Source organism: Acanthochromis polyacanthus, chromosome 21, assembly GCF_021347895.1.
Source record: "Acanthochromis polyacanthus isolate Apoly-LR-REF ecotype Palm Island chromosome 21, KAUST_Apoly_ChrSc, whole genome shotgun sequence".
NCBI classification, from domain to species: domain Eukaryota; kingdom Metazoa; phylum Chordata; class Actinopteri; family Pomacentridae; genus Acanthochromis; species Acanthochromis polyacanthus.
Window position 1 is genome coordinate 1,085,228 of NC_067133.1, and position 20,199 is coordinate 1,105,426.

A 20,199-nucleotide genomic window follows, 5' to 3' on the forward strand; every position below is an offset into this window, starting at 1 on the left:
TGACTCAAATAAACATTTCATCTTCTGTATTATTAGCACCAGTTTTCTCCTTCGTGCTTACTTTAGTGCTGTACACGGCGCTGATTTGGCTCCTTGATGCCAGGTGTAAAGCTGCTGATCTGTTATCCAACGACTGGCATCCCCCTGAGCAGCCTGTCCACCGTCTCTAAACATGGCATCAGCTATTCTTGTACCTTCCTGCCACACTCACGTGGGAAACAGGCGCGCTGAAACCCTGCAGTGGTGGTGAGAAGCAGGAATTACATACGTTTACCCTCAGAGGAGACACAGGAGTACAGAAGTTTTATTGTCCAGCAGCGACTTTAAAGTTTTTATGGATTTTTGTGAGGATGACTGGAGAGTGATCAGGGTTGTTTTCTGAAGAAATTTACAAAATAACAGCACATTTTCCCACCATTCTTGCCTGTTTAAAATCAGGTCTTTGTAGATGGTATCATTCCAGTTGAGCCACCTCTTCATTACTCAAACTTTCTGGCTCTGCCATGCAATCATCAGCCTGCCATGTGATGCGACCCGTTTAATGCGCTTGTTTTATGCCAATTGGAACATAAGAACATTTAATTGGTCTGATTTAATTTTGTGGTTACGGAATAATGCGAAAAATTCCCTTTTATCTGATTTTGTGTTCTTTTGCCTCTCCATTTTTCTTCGTTCTCTCCAGGGTTTCTTCCGCAGGACCATCCAGAAGAACCTCCATCCATCCTACTCCTGTAAATATGAAGGCTGTTGCATCATCGACAAGATCACCCGCAACCAGTGCCAGCTGTGCCGCTTCAAAAAGTGCATCTCTGTGGGCATGGCCATGGACTGTAAGTTCTTCTAAACTCCTGCATTCTTATCACTGCAAGTATTTAACCCTCCTGTTGTCTTCATTCACAGGCGCCAAAAAAATACTGTTTCCTTGTCTGAAAAAAAATCCAAAAATTCAGCAAAAAAATTCCTCAAATTTCTGAAAATTTGCAAAACCTTCAGGAGGAAAATTCCAATAATTCTTTAAAAGTTTCATTTAAAAGTTTTGTCTTAAAAATCCCCCAAAGTTTGCAAGAAAATTCTTGTAAATATTTTCAAAAAATTAGTAAAAAACCTTCCAAAAAAAATCCAGAAAAAAATATGTAAAGTGATTCCATATATATCAGTAAAACTTCTGATATTTTTTTAAGAACATTCACAAAAAAATCAACCAAAATCCAGCGAAATTTGGTGGATTTTGGTTGATTTTTTTGTGAATGTTCTTAAGAAACATTTTTAAAATTGCTTTTTTTCCACCAAAAAATGGTGAAATGTGGACATCAAAATTTTCACTATGAAAATATAATTTTTTTCTCCACATTTTCAAACTTTAAAACGGGTCAGCTTTGACCTGCAGGACGACACAAGGGTTAAATAGACGACCATGAGTCTAAAGCTGCTTCATCTTTACAGAAACAGTATTTTTAGCTTGGCGGTGTGCTAGTGGTCGGTTGGTTGGTCACCGCTTTTGTCCAGACTGAAATATGAGTTGTCAAGAAATTCATGGTTTTCCTGCAGCGTGGCACAATAGAGTTGGTTATTTTGGTTTTAAAGAGGCATCGAGCGTTGACCTGGAATCACAGGACGTGCAGTTCCATGGTGATGTTCCAGACCTGTGAAAGGTGTGACAGTGGACATCTCTTAATTAGTTACTTAGATAGTTTTTATCGACCAGGGCTACTGCTCTTATCAGTGCTGCGGCCACTTTTGGCTTCGACACCCTTTGAGATTTTTCACAGTGTGGAACTTCTTTGGTGCACTGGCACTTGAAAACACTTGGATATGTCTTTTCTCCACCTTGTAAGCAGCCACAATCACAACTTTCTCAGTGATGGATTATAATAGCAGCTTCTGAAGCTCTTTGGTTTTAGCCTTGACTTTCAGTTGACTCGTAGCCTGGTAGAGAACGACTCCATCAGCTGTTCTCCTAAAACCTGACATAGAAGCTGCATTTTCTCTAAAGTTTGCAACTACTGCAAGGGAGATAAAAGATTTTGGATGTAATCTAACACTATTTCTTTTGGATTACTCTCTACTTTTGCTGTCAGCATGTGAAACAAATCAAAACTAGACAAGCCCTCAGTAGATGGCAGAACCACGCCATCTACTGGTTGTCACTGTGCAGCCCCTACCGCCATGTAGCTTTTAGTGACCCCTGTGACCTTGACCTTGATCTGCTGACCTCTAACTCCACGACTGAGCAGGGGACCTTAGACCGATCTTTAGTGCCAAGTTTGATTATCCTGACTTCAGCACTTGCAGAGCTATCTGAACGGACATACATACATACATACTTACATACTTACCCAGCCAGCCAGATACCGAAGCGAATGCAGTAACCCCGCTGACGTACACGTCAGGCGTGGTTAATGAAATGAAAATCATTTCATTTATGCCAGAAAGGAGTGATCATTTCTCGTAGAATTTGCTCTTAGTACTCATGTTGGAGGAGCTGTGTGAAGCACTCAGAGAATGAGTCATCAAACCACAGTGCATAAATGTCTATTAACCATGCCCTTTGAGGTTAATGGAATCATTAAAATCTGCATTATACAGTAAAATGGAGAGTTGATAATTATTATATTGAAAATATTTCAACCTCTGCAATACAAATAATGTCCTTTGTCTTGATAAACCTCTGACTTTCCTTCCAGTGCCACCATGAGGTTGACATTTCTGGTTTTTAATGGAACGATTGATGGGTGGACACACACAGGAAGCATTAAACTTTGATGACCCTTGGTTTAAATGGCACCAAAGACAGAAACAGCATATTTATGTAAAGTCCATAACTGCTTTGCTGTATTAACTCCCCACCTTCCTACCTTCAGTGGTGTTGGACGAGAGCAAGCGCGTGGCCAAACGGCGTCTGATCGAGGAGAACCGAGAGAAGAGGAAGAGGGAGGAGATGGTGAAAACGCTGCAGGTTCGGCCGGAGCCGGACACGGCAGAGTGGGAGCTGATCAGGATGGCGACGGAGGCCCACCGGCACACCAACGCCCAGGGCTCCAGCTGGAAACAGAAGCGCAAGTTCATGGTGAGCCTTTGGTTTCCGTTCAGAGCACCGATGCAGAATAATGAATAGAAATCCTTCATATGAAAGTCAGTTCAGTTCAGTGATGTTTATTCAGTACTGGTTGCAGAATTTTACATCATGCTGGCCTTTATTCCTCTGGTTCAGATTTAACAGCAGCAGTGGGGGAACAGAAGATGCTCTGAAAGTCTGTGCACACGATTTGCCACAGATGTTCACTTCAGAAAAACATCAGAAATCTGCTTAGAAACCACTGAACAAAGTAACTCCAGAGTTTTCCCAAAGATCATTACATTATCAAGTTTCCTTCACTGTCAAAGTATCCAGCGACGGCTGTCTGTGCATCCATGGACGCTTTGCTAACATGAATGGCTAGCAGCCAGCTAAGCACAAGTTTAATTTGTCCAAATGTTCAGTAAATATAACCAGAAACAGAGGTAGGGAGTTAAAAAGTATACAGCAGATTGAACTTATCATAAATCCCTTGCAGATGGGAAATACATACGTGGACAAAATTGTTGGTACCCCTCAGTTAAAGAAGGAAAAACCCACAATTCTCACTGAAATCACTTGAAACTCACAAAAGTAACAATAAATAAAAATTTACTGAAAATTAAATAATCAAAATCAGCCATTACTTTTGAATTGTTGATTAACATAATTATTTAAAAAAACAAACTAATGAAACAGGCCTGGACAAAAATGATGGTACCTCTATAAAAGATTGAAAACTATTTGACCAGAGTGACATGATTAACTCAGGTGTGTCATTTAATTGACATCACAGGTGTTTCCAAACTCATAATCAGTCAGTCTGCCTATTTAAAGGGAGACAAGTAGTCACCCTGCTGTTTGGTGAAAAGGTGTGTACCACACTGAACATGGACAACAGAAAGCGAAGGAGAGAATTGTCCCAGGACATCCGAAAAAAAATGATAGACAAACATCTTAAAGGTAAAGGCTATAAGACCATCTCTAAACAGCTTGAAGTTCTTGTGACAACAGTGGCTCATATTATTCAGAAGTTCAAGACCCACGGGACAGTAGCCAACCTCCCTGGACGTGGCCGCAAGAGGAAAATTGATGACAAATTGAAGAGACGGATCGTTCGAATCGTATCCAAAGAGCCCAGAGCAACCTCCAAAGAAATTAAAGGTGAACTCCAAGGCCAAGGTACATCAGTGTCAGATCGCACCATTCGTGGTTGTTTGAGCCAAAGTGGACTTCATGGGAGACGACCAAGGAGGACACCACTGCTGAAAAAAACTCATAAAAAAGCGAGACCGGAATTTGCAAAAATGCATGTTGACAAGCCACAAAGCTTCTGGGAGAATGTCCTTTGGACAGATGAGACCAAACTGGAGCTTTTTGGTAAGGCACATCAACTCTATGTTCATAGACTCAAAAACCAAGCATACGAAGAAAAGAACACTGTCCCTACGGTGAAACATGGAGGAGGCTCAGTAATGTTTTGGGGCTGCTTTGCTGCATCTGCCACAGGGTGTCTTGAAAGTGTGCAAGGTACGATGAAATGTGAAGACTATCAAGGCATTCTGGAGAGAAATGTGCTGCCTAGTGTCAGAAAGCTTGGTCTCAGTCGCAGGTCATGGGTCTTCCAACAGGACAACGATCCAAAACACACAGCCAAAAACACCCAAGAATGGCTGAGAGAAAAGCGTTGGACTATTCTAAAGTGGCCTTCTATGAGCCCAGATCTGAATCCCATTGAACATATGTGGAAGGAGCTGAAACATGCCATTTGGAGAAGACATCAAACCTGAGACAACTGGAGCTGTTTGCTCATGAGGAGTGGGCCAAAATACCTGTTGACAGCTGCAGAACGCTCATTGACAAATACAGAAATCGTTCAATTGCAGTGATTGCCTCAAAAGGTTGTGCAACAAAATATTAAGTTATGGGTACCATCATTTTTGTCCAGCCCTATTTCATTAGTTTGTTTTTTTAAATAATTATGTTAATCAACAATTCAAAAGTGATGGCTGATTTTGATGATTTAATTTTCAATAAATTTTTATTTATTGTTACTTTTGTGAGTTTCAAGTGATTTCAGTGAGAATTGTGGGTTTTTCCTTCTTTAACTGAGGGGTACCAACAATTTTGTCCACGTGTGTAACTAGATATTCACACAGTTTGCTGGTGTCACTGCAGCCGTGTAAACCGGCTGCCTCTGCCCTTGTTGTTCTGCGATGTGGCCTGATACGCGACATCTTTACAATACCCTGTTGAACTCTTATGTTCGTCCCAATTTTCTCTGAAACTCTCTCTTCTAGCTGTACTTTCTTTTAATAGACCAGTGGTGTTTAATTGGTTCCAGACTGTTGCCATGTGAGTCTGTAGGCCTTTTAATGAGCAATGTCTTTGAAATGTCAGGCTTTTCTCCTATTAGTGTTCCGTCACTGCGACACAAGTTTCTTCTAACTTTCCGGAACAAAAGCGAAATTCAAGAATTCATCGTAAAAAGTCCAAAGAAAAGTAGAGATGACCTCACTGAGATTTCAACCAAAACTCAGGGTTTTTACTCAGCAAATATTCCTTCTGACATTTGTGACTCGCTTACATGTGTGACGTCTTGTTTCCAGCCGGATGATATCGGCCAGGGTCCGATGGTGCCCACGTCAGACGGGGATAAGGTGGACCTGGAAGCCTTCAGCGAGTTCACCAAGATCATGACCCCCGCCATCACTCGCGTCGTCGACTTTGCCAAGAAGTTGCCGATGTTTTCAGAGGTAAATGTTCCGACTGTGGGTTAAAATCAGCTGCAAACAGTTTATCATTAGCCTCAGAAACCAGTTCAAAATGATTTCTGAGGCTGGTTTGCCCTGCATACATGTGAAACACATCACTTCCTAATCAACTGACCAATCAGAAACCCTTCATAAAAAGTAATTGTTGAGTCTTTAACATTAACCTCTGAGCCTAATCTTACTTTTTCCACATCACACTTAGAAGACTGCGACTCACTCTGTACTACGAACTAAAGTACAAAGTGTAAATTGGTCAGAATGCTGCGCTGATCCTTCACCAACAAAAACACTTGCGTAGCTGGATCGTGGAGCGATGAAAGAAGGTTGGATGGATGGATAAGTGCATCCCAAGACATGTGATGCTTTGGGCAATGCTCTGCTGGGAAACCTTAGATTCCCACCCACGTACACGTCTTTATGGCAGTCGCATTTCCTGAGTTCATGGTGCTGGCTTGGCCTCCAAACTCCCCAAATCTCAGTCCAATCAAGTGACTGTGAGATTTGCTGGAAAAACAAATCCGATCCGTGGAGACTCGCAACTTCCAGGACGGATTGTTTTGCATTTAATCGTTTAAACCTTCCATGAAACTGCGATTGAATCTTTTTTTCTTATATTAAATCTCCCCTTCTACCTACAGATGCTTTTTAGTCACAAGCTGTTCACTCACAATTCCCTGAGTAATAAACATACGTAGAAGGTACTTTATAGTCACCAGTGGATTTAGATTGAGACATCTTTATTTATAGCTGTCGTTCTGTGTATCTACTACGAATGTTATGGTTCCATTGTGCTGATTTTAAAGCAGACAGTAGATATATTGCACTGTTAGCACATGAACAAGCTCGTTAACCTTATTGAGTGGGCACTTCCTCCATCTGCAGCCTTTGTCCCGCTGTTCATCCACTGGGATTACACCAAATAATAAACCATCCCTCCTCCCCGGCCTCGCTCTGGATGAAGTGATGAGTCACTGCTCGCTGATGCCGCTCTGCTCTCTATGCAAATGATCCGTGAGCGAGTCTGCGTGCTCTCGCCTGTGTTCTGCCTAACTGAGTGCAGTCATGTATATTGTAGGGGCTTCCCGGTTACATAAAACGTGGCAGGGGATTTGTTGTGAATAGACGAGTAGAACCATTTCTTTGCAAGGAAACAGAGGGGAAAAAAGGTGATGATACCACATCTTACGGTGCATTTTAAAGATAGATTTATCATATTTGAAGAAGAGTCAGTCAGTAAAAATAACCAGTTGCAGATTTAAAATAGAAACTAGGGCTGCAACTAACGACGCGTCGACGAATCGTCTGAGCACGATACGTCATCAAAAGCGGAAGTGAGCGCGCAATGCAACAGAAATCAGTGTCTGACCGGAGCGCGGAACACGGACGGACATCGACGCTATATATTATGTACGCATGATGCAGCGCGGACATCCGTGATCTATCATAAGCGCGGATGTCAGTGTTTACTATACAGCTGTATCTAAACGCGGACATCTGCGCTGCATCGTGCATACATAATATATACACGATGCAGCGCTGATGTCCGTCCGTGTTCCGCGCTCCGGTCGGACGGAGATTTCTGTTGCATTGCGCGCTCACCTCCTCTTTTGATGACGTATCGTGCTCAGACGATTCGTCAACACGTCGTTAGTCACAGCCCTAATAGAAACCTGTCTATCCCTACATGATGAAAACTTTCAAACCTGGCAAAGTAACTTCTCTCTCTATAACAACGAACGGTATTTTCAGCCAGCACTCACAAATTTTGGGAGAAATGTAACTTCATAAAATGTACTCAGTGGCCATTTTATTAGGTACACTTGTGTGATGGAATACAACAGCTCTGAAAACAGTTCTTCCACATTTTCAGTTTCTGTTCCAAGGTGAGAATTCCACTTTTTTACTGAAGTCGTTGTAGAAGTGCATTAAACTGCATAACATTTAGAGGTGTTCCTCGTAGTACCCAAGGTTTCCCAGCAGAACACTGCACTGCAACAAGATCACCGATGTTACTCACTTCACCTGTTAGTGGTTTTATTATTGTGCCTGATGGTGTAGTTTCTAATGCGGTATAAATGTAACTTTGTGGCCACGTGAGGGCAGCAGAAACACGGCACTAACATGTCACACCTTCAAACAACTGTTAGGCTAAACGTGTAAACAAACACTTTATAGCTGATGGTTAATGGAAAATTGCAGGTCGGTGCAGCTTTAATGATATTTTTAGTAAGAATGTCTGACAATATCAACCCACCAATATTATCGGCCCGATAATGGCATAAAAATGTAATATCGGTCAATATCGTTATCTTTTTTTTTTTGCCTGTCATGAAAACCGATAAAATAATTCCTGGATTTTACCAGCATTTACCATATTCATAGAGGGAAGGAGAGGGAGAGAGTGTGAACTGTTGTTTGAGACAAATAAAAAGCATATATATGGCATAAATGTGTTTTTTCCATAACTAAACTTGAAATAGTTTTCTTATTTTGCACAGACAATGTTTACATTTGGAAGCCTTGCTGCATTTGAGAATGCATCCAATGGGGCATCACCATAAAATGAGGCATGATGTGTTAATTCCACCACAGGAGATATGTCATGTTACCTAACATTAGTTGAATAGCCCACATATATCGGTATCGGTAATTGAGAGTTGGACAATATCGGCATATCTGCAAAAAAGCCAATATAAGACATCCCTAATTTTTAGCTTGTTGCCAGCCATCATTTTACCTAAAAGTTCAAAAACACAGATGATTGTGGACTCCTCTTTTGGCTAATTTTTGTTCATACGTTTCTAATAAAATCTGTCTTTTAGATTGAAGTCCTTAATGTATTTGTCATTTCCTGTCTTTTTTCCCCCTAATAATCGTTTCCCAGCTGCCTTGTGAAGACCAGATCATCTTGCTGAAGGGTTGCTGCATGGAGATCATGTCGCTGCGTGCAGCCGTACGCTACGACCCCGACAGCGAGACGCTAACGCTAAACGGCGAGATGGCGGTAAAACGTGAGCAACTGAAAAACGGCGGTTTGGGCGTGGTGTCGGACGCCATCTTTGATCTGGGCAAGAGCCTGGCGCAATTTAACTTGGATGACTCGGAGGTGGCACTGATGCAGGCTGTGCTGCTCATGAGCTCAGGTGAGGTAGAAATGTTACATACTGAAGAGACTGTTAAATTATCCAGATGTGAGCTAAATACTGATGCTACTTCTGGGGTTGGACTTGTGCAGGGATTGCATTTGTTTTGTCCGCTCCTACCGGACTTCTTTGAAACAGAGGTTTTCTGTAAGTTCAGATAAAAGATCCTGGCAAAGACAGAGTAAAATATTCAATAACTAACTCATAAATAATGCAAGTGAAGGATCAGCTGCTTCTGAGATCACTTCAGTGGTTCACAGAATTCATGTTTTTCAGTTTACGTAAACGTTTTGTGATGCAACAAAATTTGTTCTTTCTTTACACCAGTCATTGCAAGAATAAAAGAAGACTCTACCTATTTTCCACATTCAGAACATGACTGAGTACCACTCTGTGTGTCATTCTGCTCCAAGACTTTTAACATTTTGGTATAAAATAAAGTACTTTATTGGTTATTATTACAAATAAAATCATCATTTATAAAAATGACTGCTTCATAAATTGCAGATTTGTTTTTAAATCCTGTAAAACGATCAGAATGAATCTCGTCTAATCTGCTGTAATCTTGGACACAATAAATTCCCAGACATTTTCTGAAACACCACCACAAAAACACCGAGGGTCAAATTAAGTAAACTTGAAATGAAGAGCGATGGCCTGATATATCTTTGGAAGCCAGCCCGAGGAGAAAATGAGGTGTATAATGTGATAAAAATACAGCGTTTATGTTTCTGTCATGTATTCATTTGAGCGGTATTCACAGATCTGATCTTTTCAGCTGCTGCTTTTCCTTAATGTCGTTTTCAGAGAAGCTTCAGTGACATTTAAGACAAATGATTTGTTTCTCTGTCCGTGTTTTACATTGCACTTTGTGTTCGAGCCACTTTTTTTGTGTTTATTGCAAGTTATAATTGCACACTTTCCTGGTTTAAGGTAATGTACATCTTTTTTGTGTTATGATTTGATGTCAGTTTTAGTGACATTCTGAGCATTTATTTGTTATTTGTTGTAAGAAATTAAATGATAAATGGGATGTGATAGACGGAAATGGGTTTGTTAAGCAAACATGAAAGATTATGAGTAGAAATGTGAATCGGGACAGTTTTTGACCTCGCATTAGACTTTAAAATATTTTCTTGTCTTTTTTAAAGTGAGCATAAATCAGCAGCTGCAGAATTGTAATGTGCACTGTTTAACATGTAAGTCAGGCACCGCTGCCTCTTACGGTATCACAGTTTAAAGGAAGTTAAAAGAACAGGAGCCACACCGATAGACCAACCCTATTCAAGCATTAAAAAAATATATTTCTAGCATTTCTGCTCAGATGTTTAAATGTCCATATATATACATATATATTTACACAAAAAATAGCCTGCAGCATCCAGTGTCACATAATTTTTAGGGATGTCTGATATTATCGGCCTGATATTGGTATAAAAATGTAATATCGGTCAATATCATTTGTTGCCTGTCATGAAAACCGATCAAAAAATGCATGGATTTCGCCGGCATTTACTGGACTCATAGAGAGAGCGAGGGAGAGTGTGAACTGTTGTTTTAGGCAATAAAAAATAAATTAAAATGGCATAAATGTCATTTTTTTCCATAGCTGAAGTTGAAGTGGTTTTCTTATTTTGCACAGAAAATGTTTACATCTGGGAAAGCCTTGTTGCATTTGAGAATGCATCCAATGGGGCATCACAATAAAATTATACATGATGTGTTAATTCCACTACAGGAGATATGTGATGTTACCTAAAATTAGTTAAATAGTCCACAGATATCGGTATCGGTCGATATCGGAATTGGAATATGAGAGTTGGACAATATCGGCATATCTGTTATCGGCCAAAAAGCCAATATCGGACATCCCTGATAATTTTTCCTCTCTTCCTCGTCTCCACAGACCGTTCAGGGCTGACCAGTGTGGAGAAGATCGAACAGTGCCAAGAGTCCTACCTGCTGGCATTCGAGCACTACATCAACTACCGCAAGCACAACATTCCCCACTTCTGGCCCAAGCTGCTGATGAAGGTGACGGACCTGCGCATGATCGGGGCGTGCCATGCCAGCCGCTTCCTCCACATGAAGGTGGAGTGTCCCAACGAACTGTTTCCCCCGCTCTTCCTGGAGATCTTCGAGGACCAGGAAGTCTGACTTTAACGTCGCCTCCTGAAAGGAAACACGAATGGTAGAAGAGGAAGCGTAGATGAAGGACAAGAGGAGAAGAAAAACTGGATTTTTTATTTTTCTTCAATGAGATTGTGCCCTGTGAACTCAATTTTTTTTTTTTTTTTTTTTGGCCCTTTTTTTTTCTTTTTTCTTTTGGTCAAACACTCACGAGACCCACCGCCCACCACCAGCAAACACACATCAACATCATCCGGCAGAAACACGCTGGCAATCTGGCTACGCTTTTTGTCATTCAGAGAGGTGCACACACACACACACGCAGAGTACAAGAATTGTAAAGGTTTATATATATCTTCAGAGATTTAAAACGCACTGCCATAAAAGTAAAGTCTATCTATATGCAAACATGAATCACATCTATTCTCTTTTAGCAGCTGTACGGACAAACAGCTATAATGTTCCTAATGCAAACTGAGGGGCTTGGTTTAGTCTCTACTAGCTGCACACCCACCAACACCTCAGACAAGTGTCATTTTATCTGATCTCTGGGACCTGACCATTAGCTCCTCAGACAACCCCACCCCTCCAAACTCCCGCCTCCCTTGCATCTCCTTGGCTGGAATGCGTCGTTCGTCTGCGCTTGCGGCCCAAACCCTCATGGCTCTGTGAGTGTTCGTCAACCTACCTCCCTCGCGTACTGACCTCTCTCTGGTTCTGTCTCGCAGACGCACGCAAACACACGCGATGTACATGTACAAAACCCACCCCTACACTATTACCTCATGCCTAGTAAAGTGTGTTTCCTCATTTATTGACTGGGTGGCGGTAGTTTCACTAGAAAACATGGAGCCACAGAGTTCTCAGTTAGCCACGTACCTCTTTGCTAGTACACAATAGAGTGGAAACATTTCTTATGAAGCCTGTATCTATAATGTATTATTTAGACACACATACGTCTTCTAACTGCAGTCATAGGTATTATTATTGTGGATTAAAGGTTACAAGAGGTCATGAACATTGTGGTGCTTTCTGTGATCACTAAAGAGGGAGTGTAGTTACATCAGAATCAGAATCACTTTATTCATCCCCAAAGGGAAATTCAGTGCTCGTCGGATAAAAGAAAGCAAGTATTGACATCCAGCTTACGTCCAATATTCTGAGAAATTGTCTTTCTTGCTGAAAGTTGGATGAGAAGTTTGGTTTTCCTCATGCCTGTATGGGTGAACATGAGGCTACAGCCAGCGGCTAGTTAGCTTAGCTTTGCACAAAGACTGAAAACAAACCGTTAGCTTGGATCTGTCTAAAGTGTAATTCCAACAATTTATGCTTTAATAGAAGTTAAATGCCGGACTATTTGTCAGTCTGATACAGGAGCATTTGATTATCTTTGGACAGAGTCAGGAAACTCCTTTCTTCGTTTTGAATTTTGAGCGAAGTTAAGCTAATGTCTTGTGGCAGATGGATAAAAAAAATCATATCAATCTTCTCACTAAACTCTTGCCAACAAAGCAATTAGGCATGAGTCCCAAAATGCTGAACATGGGTCCAGAGTAATATATTTTAACAGCTATTTGATTAATTTCCATTAAACCCTCCCAGTGGATGAACTCTAATATCTTTTCATCAGGTCAGAATTTAACTTCCTTCAACACTTGGAGCTACCTTAAAAACCTTTTCCTATTAACCTCAGCCGTGCTTCGTGCTTAGAACTAATTGTGCCGCTTAATGTTTGTCCCCCTCAGCTCATTTTTCACCACTGTGCAGATACAGCGTTGATAGCAGCGGCTGTTTGTAGCAACAACGCTCCAAACCTAAAAGTATAGTCGCTGAAAATGTTAGTAGTCTAAGAATATTTCCTTCAGGAGGTGGTGGAGACCAACACTGCCATCAAACAGAATTCTAATTGGACTCCAAACCACTACTTTAAATTGGCGCTGTTGAGCCATTGCTGGATGTAGTTCCATCAGTGTTCTGTTTCTGCTGCCCCCTAGTGGCCAAAAATCAATTAAATGAAGTTCCTGCTGTGGCTTTTTGCTGTCAGGATCATCCAAAGTCGAGTTCGAATAGTCAATATTACATCCTCTGTGTTTTCCCAAACATTTTTCACTTTGACCTCAATGAAAAAGTCACAAAATCAAGAAAAGACGTTAAGGAGAAATCAGGAGAACGTAAGAAAAGACGACCACGGTGCTAAAATCATCTGACTGCCCTTACATTAGGGTGTGTCGTCGTGTTGCGGTGGATAGTGTGTCGCTTTGAATGCTGTGGCTGCAAGGAATTGTGTTGAATTTCTCAGAGGAAGGTCCAGCGTCCATGCTAAAGGAGGAAGCACTGAAGAAGCTTTCCTTTGCATTTAGAGAATCAGAGCAGCTCTCATCATGGCTGCTTCTTACACACTTCCAAGTCTGTTCACTCAGTTGAGGCTGTTGGAGCTCAGACGGCGTATGTTCTCCACCCTCTCTGTGCTGAACAGAAACCACGTCGTTACCTCATTCCTAATTTAATGTTTACAGAAAGCACCGGTTAGAACATCTTATACTTTTGCATCAGAAAATGAAAAAGTCTATCATATTGTTATTTTACTAACTATAGCTTACAACAGACTTATATTTATATATAGCTGGAATACCTCACACATACCTCCTGTTTTCAATACCTCACACTCGCCCGTTCAGCTGTTTTCTGACGTATTACCTCATTTGTTGTGTTGCTTTTCTCGTCGTCGTCCTGAATAACCGCCGGGCTGCACACACACTCTCTGTCTGTCAACGTGTGCACGTCTTTTCTCAGTTAATCGCTCCGTAGCTCCACCTCCTCAGCTCTCCCTCGTCTCGTGGTAGGTTCAGCACTAGCACTTGGTGGTGGGAGAGGACGGTGGTACTTAGACCCCCTCCTCCGGCGCCTGCATCCATTTCAAGTCCCGCCTGAAACCGACAGATTCTACCTCACCTCTCATCTCAGAGCAGCTGCCCCTCTGTCTGCAACACACACACATGTACAGATACGTAAATATACATATATATGTACACGGTGCACAAACTAATTGCCAGCATGGACCCTGTGGGTGCTGCTCCTCCAGCGGTGAGCAGCGAGTCTTTTAAACGGGCCATGGATCAACTACCGACGGCTGACAAGGCAGTTTTTGTAATTTTCTCCCTTATTTTTTTTCGTTTTTATCAAACACCACCGGGGACCAAGAGTCACTTTGAGTTCTGTTTTTATTTGGGAGCCTGAAAATGACATTACTGTGTGCCGATTGAACTTACAGGTAACTGTCAGGGGAGAACGACAGCTGGAAGCTGGGACTCCAGTTGAAGCCATTTTGGCCCTTTCGGGTCAGGCCAACTCTTGTGGGTGGTGACTGGGAGGTGAATAAACAACAAGTGAATCAGCAGCACTCGCCTGTGGATACGGTTTCATCCCGGTCGAGGTGAGGGGAACGGCAAGCGTGCAGCGGTGGCGATGAGTCCAGGCCGAGCCACGGGAAAAACCTCGCGCAGGTTTACGGCCCCGATAGTACATCTTCAGATCCTTCCCTCGCAGCGGTCGCAGCAGAGACGGACGAGCTCTCTGGAGACGTCCTCGGCGACTGTCCTATCCCAGAAACTTACAACGTGAATTAATCACTGCTGAAAAGATCTCCACCAACCATATCCCAAAATGCCATCCACTACAAATAATTATCAGGTTTTTTATGTTGCACTAAAAACACAATGTCTGTATCCCTTAGCAGCCCTGAATTCCTTCCTCTATCCCTCCCCCAGCATCTGTCCTGTTTCTGCCTGTCTGTAGCAGTCTTAACGGTATTCTCTCGGACACACAAGCACACACACGGTCCGTTAGCTCTTGATTACATGTTGGAACACGCCAGGACTGTGACACGGCCTTTAGGCGTCGCCACGCTCAGTGTTACTAATGTATGTTGCAGGGTATTTCAGTCGAACGTGCTGATTACACAGGGATAAGGACACACACACACACACACACACACACACACACAGCAATAGGTTGATCGAGCTGTACAGGTCCACGCCGGCCGTCTCCTGGCTCGCTGTGTTTGTACTCTGCTCACTATCACTGTGAATGAAAGAGCCATGCTGCCACCAGGTCATGGCTCAGACAGGGAACTGATGGCTTAGTAATTCATACATGTCAATGTGCCTCACAGAGGTCGTAATACAGATACTCACTATACAGTATATAGAATCATATATTTATAGATATGGAGTATATATACAGATATATATATATATGTATTAATGTTACATGTGGCATTAGAGCTATCAGGGGCTGAATTTGCGCTGCCAGCTCCAATCAGATCATGAATCTGTCTGACCAATCATGTAGCAGAGGGTGTCAGAAGTCACTGTACTCAGCTGTAATATAATATCTATAATATTTATGTTTATTTTCAGATGATATGATGCATTATGATGCTTGTTTGCCTTGTGGTGATCACCAACTACCCTCCATAGTCCTCCCACCTTGATGACTTCGCTCCTGCATCTCTTTTTTCCCGTTCAGAGACCGTAGAGACGAGCTCGGCGTCATGATTCGAGATCTGGGTTGGAGCTGGCAGCTCAGCCTCTCTGTCTCTCTCTTTCTCAGCCAAATGATCACCGGAGAAATCCTCTCCCTGTCCTCTTAAAAGAAACACACCAGCACCACAGAGCACACTGCCTTCAGCCATGATCAGTTGCACCAGCATAGCAGAGAGAGACAGCAACCATCCTCCTCCTCCTCACCAAAAAGCCATTATACCTGGACGTCAACGCCATCACACTGCTATGTTCAGACAGCAGGCAGCTCCACTTAGGTCTGTTAACGGTGACGTTTGTGACGGACTAGGTTGGACAGTGCGCTCATTTCCTGACTGTGTGACCTCGTCGTCACAGCAACACGTTGTCCGCCAGACAACTCAAGATGCTGCGACAAACTAGTGCTTGTTCTATCTTCTCTGGCTTCATAACCTCCTTGCCCTGCGAACATGAGAGAGGAATTCAAGAAAGGTTCTCCTTTATTTCCTAAAACGATAATCGATTTTGCTCTGCATGATTAAACATGTCATGGCAGTTTTACAGGATGAGCAGCATTGAAATGCCTCCAGCTGTCAGAGCCACAGAGTCAAAAAACTATTTTTCTTGTGGCAATAAAGCATTGTTTGAAATAAGCAGCATTACTGAGGCCGTTAGGGTTTGCCTCAGGAGTTGCACCCTGTTTCACTTCCAATAAACCGCAAAGTCTCCGTGTTTTCCGCACCGTGACCACAGAATTGTGTTTCCTCTCTCGGTCTCTTAGATTAAAGTTAGGCTTATGTTACGTTTACAGTAAACTAAAATGTGAACTTCACGTGAAGCTCTGCCTCTGCAGCACGGCACGAAACTCTAAGAACCACACTGAAACAGTACAACTACTGCTTTTATTACTTACCCAGGGAAAACATCTGTAAGCCAACATCCTCACATCTACGCCCCCCCAAACCTCACGTTCCCATTCCAGTCTCCTGTTTTTTCAGTCTTCCCTCTAATTTACACCCCGAACTCCTTTTTCTGTTTATTTCTCTCTCTCTCCTCTCAGTGTGCACCTCCTTCCTTTCACCTGCCCCAACTCATGCTAGCACTCTTTGGTGGAGAAAGACAACAATCCCTGCAGGAAAATGTCCACATGTGGAATGTAAAATACTGAAATTGTACGATTAAAGACACGGTGTGAAGTCCCACACTCATGTTGTTTTTGATGTTGTTGATGTTGCTTTCGTTGTGCACCAAGTGTTCGTTGTTCTGCTTATTCTAGGGTGGATGAGAGTTTAAAACCCAGATCGTGTGACAGACAGCTACTGATTTAAAAAAAAAAAAACAAAACACTATAGTATGTTTGTAAAAGACTTGTGGTGTGAGGACTGAAAATCCTGAGTGATGTAAAGCCAGGGATGAAGTGACTTTGTTTTGGGTAGAGAAAACAGCTGTTTTATGATTATTCTTTCATGTCGTTATTAATTTGCATCTGATTTTCTTGGTAAGTGGATTTCTGTCTATCTGTGATGATGCTTCAGTGTGAGAATGGCTGTAAATGCACTTTCAGACCATGGTTGGTGCAGTGGTAGATCGTGCTCTGACATCATGCAGGGCTCAGGCTTCAGTCCACCTTCAGTTCAGCTGGAAAAAAAAAACAGCTACAAGGGTCATCCTGATTAGTACACTTTGAAAGTGATGCTCAGGAATGACCCGCTGGTCACATTACACATTCTGATGAGCTGTGTCCACAAGCACTTTAATAAGCGCCTTAACAGAAGTGAATTGTATTATTCAAAATATACGACTTCATCTTCAGAACACGAAGCTGGATTTTATGCTTCCTGCCTTTCTGTGAGCTGGTTCCTGTGATAAGCTGAGACACTAAAATATTCCCCACTTTATGATTTCTTTTAGGCCTTAAAACCGTCTCAATTAGCGATGATTTTCATAACTTTCTCCAAGATACGAGTTTCTTTGAATCTAGCTCTGAGCAGCCTGACTGATGTCTTCACTTGTTAAATTAGCTGTTACTAAAATAGGAGCTAATTATCAACATAATCTGCTCCCACATTTGGGGAAATTTGTATTTTTACAAGAAAAAGCACTTACGACTAACAAGCACTAGATGTTCTCGGTCTAGCAGATGATTTGTTATTCATAGACTTTTAAATGTAAAGCTAACTAGCTAGCGTTTGGGCTAATCTGACACGTATCCATTTCCACTTCCAAGCAGTTGGCTGCTCATACAAATAATCCAAAAGCACTCTTATTCGTAGAGTAAGTATTAAAGGAACAGAGAGCCACAGAGCTTCTTCAGTTCTCATGTTTTTACAGCTCAGTCCTCCCTCTCTTATTGTGAAAGGACAAAAAAAAATTTTTAAATCCTTCGAAGAAAATTTTCACTTTGCACTTGTAGAGTTAGAACTTTTTGGGGAGGTCTGTACAAACATTATTCTCATAAAGATGAGTATTAAATATGCTTAATTTCTTGTTTAGCTCACAGAACAAAACATTTTACTACAGTTTCACTAAATACAGTGAAAAAAAGCAAAATCTTTCACAGAATTCTTAATCACTTATGTGTGCACTAACCTTCAAAATCAATCAGTACAATCTGTGCTTTCCTCTAAAACAATAAATCTCATAATAATAATGATAATAATGGCAATATTATTGGTACAACTTGATGTACAGTTCACTAAATGATCGTCCAAATGGTGTCCCAGAACTTTTATTGCTGTCCCTGCGTCCTCACTAATAATTCTCACTCAGTCCCCTAACACACACACACACACACACACACACACACAGAGCTGTCTCTACAGTCAAATCCATGACTTTAGCTGAACTGAACGAGGCTGAACCTGGGCCCTGCTCTCCACAGTTGCTAGGGCTGTATCACTTGCTAAGCTGGGCGTTTGCTCTTACTCCTGATCTGGGTCAAACAAAAAAAAAGAAGAAAAAAAAAAGAAACACCGCTCACGTCTTGATCTAAATCTGAATCTGACCTCAGACCAGGGTTCATCTTGCCGTGTGTTCTGTAGATCTGCCGTATGTAACTGTCAATGTTGTGGCAAGAATCGTGTTTTTAGTGGTAATAAGCCTCACCACACAAAATATAAAAAAGTTTAAAAAATCCCAACTGAAACCAAAAAAAAAAAAAAAAAGATTTATGCAACTCTTCATACCTCATCGTCCTGAGTGATCAGTCTCAAGCAAACAGGAGCACACCACGCTGTCAGGATGATTACAACGAGGCACCAGAATTTTGGAGTTAAAAATTGGTGGCTTGACAAGTTTAGTTTGGAGCTCCTGACTGAAGCCTTTTCACATCCCAGGAATGTAAGCGAGACGGGAGGGGAAAAAAATGACCACTCAGAATAAATGTGTTGTAGATGTCGGTTGAATTTGGTAAAACGCTTACGAGATGTGTTCAGGTTAGATGCATCATTGTGACAATGTTGTGGCTCAAGACATGTTCGAAAACTGCTGCACTTGTTAACGGCTCTACGGATTTGATAGCGTGAAATATGAAGCCATGCTTTGAGTGTTTACTGTGTCATCAGCTGGCAGATGTTTGTTCCTTCTCTGTGTGTTCTTCCCTGACAAACCAAGAGAGGACGGAAGCTTCATCGGGACGAGCGTGGACAGGGAGGACGCACTGAGTCGTCTGGCCAAACCAAGCAATTACTGCAAGCTTAAATTACAATCTCCTCTGCTCAACAACTGCAAACAGAATCCGAATGGCACGTTATCTTCCCCAAATCTCCTCGAAAGCAAACATAGATACACACTGCAGTTTGGATCTGGTGTATTTCAAACACAGGCCAGTAAATTGTGCCTTGAACATGAACAGTCCCAGACGACTATTCCCCTGATGAGAATGTCCTCTCTTGTTTTTGTTTGTTGCTTCCTGCAGCTCCCCTCCACACTGACTTTACGCGGTAGCCCTGATTAGCGTATCCGAGAGACGACACGTGAGGCCCTGCACGAGCAGAAGGCTATTTCCTGTTTGCGAAGCAGCCATAGATTTTTTTTTTTTTTGGCAGAACACAGTGTTGAATGTAAAGCTGAATGAGATGTGGGTCGAAGCGCCCCAGACGAGAGCTTGACGGTGTATTTAATAATGCTGGTTGTGGGTTTGTACCGGGCACGGTTGTTGTTTGTCTTGTTTTCTGTGACAAATCATTCATGGCACAATCAGAGAATGGCATCTTAATGGCTCAAAGCTGTTTGTGTTTGTGGCTATGTGAAATTCATTTTCAACAGTATAAAATGATTTGATATCAGTTTGGCTGCTTTGCCTCTGTCCTGCTGAGTGGGTCTCTGGGTACACAAGTGATAAACACACAAACAGAAGCGACGGAGAATTACTGAAACATAAAATATGAAGAGTTCATTTGCAAAAACAGATAACTCCGTTTTGATACATTTTCAGAATTTTTTTTATTGTTTACTTGAGATAATATCAATCAAACTGAAGCTGAGTGGATTTGATTCAGCCGAAAAATCCATGACAAAATAGAGAACAAATAAATTATTAGTTTTATTATTATCTCAACTAAACAACAAAAAAATGA

General features: G+C 41.8%; 1 protein-coding gene across 5 annotated transcripts in view; it reads left to right on the forward strand.

Annotated features, from left to right (window-relative positions):
• The window catches only part of LOC110955462 (thyroid hormone receptor alpha), a 135,448-nt gene extending 115,540 nt beyond the window's left edge, over positions 1-19,908 (forward strand). For all 5 annotated transcript variants that reach the window (XM_051940988.1, XM_022200467.2, XM_022200468.2 and 2 more), the window contains 5 exons: positions 683-830; positions 2,862-3,067; positions 5,665-5,811; positions 8,714-8,972; positions 10,879-19,908. In XM_051940988.1, the coding sequence (XP_051796948.1) occupies positions 683-830; positions 2,862-3,067; positions 5,665-5,811; positions 8,714-8,972; positions 10,879-11,129 (1,011 nt within the window). In that variant the 3' untranslated portion in view covers positions 11,130-19,908. The remainder of the gene's footprint in view (positions 1-682; positions 831-2,861; positions 3,068-5,664; positions 5,812-8,713; positions 8,973-10,878) is intronic.
• Positions 19,909-20,199: the final 291 nt, after the last annotated feature.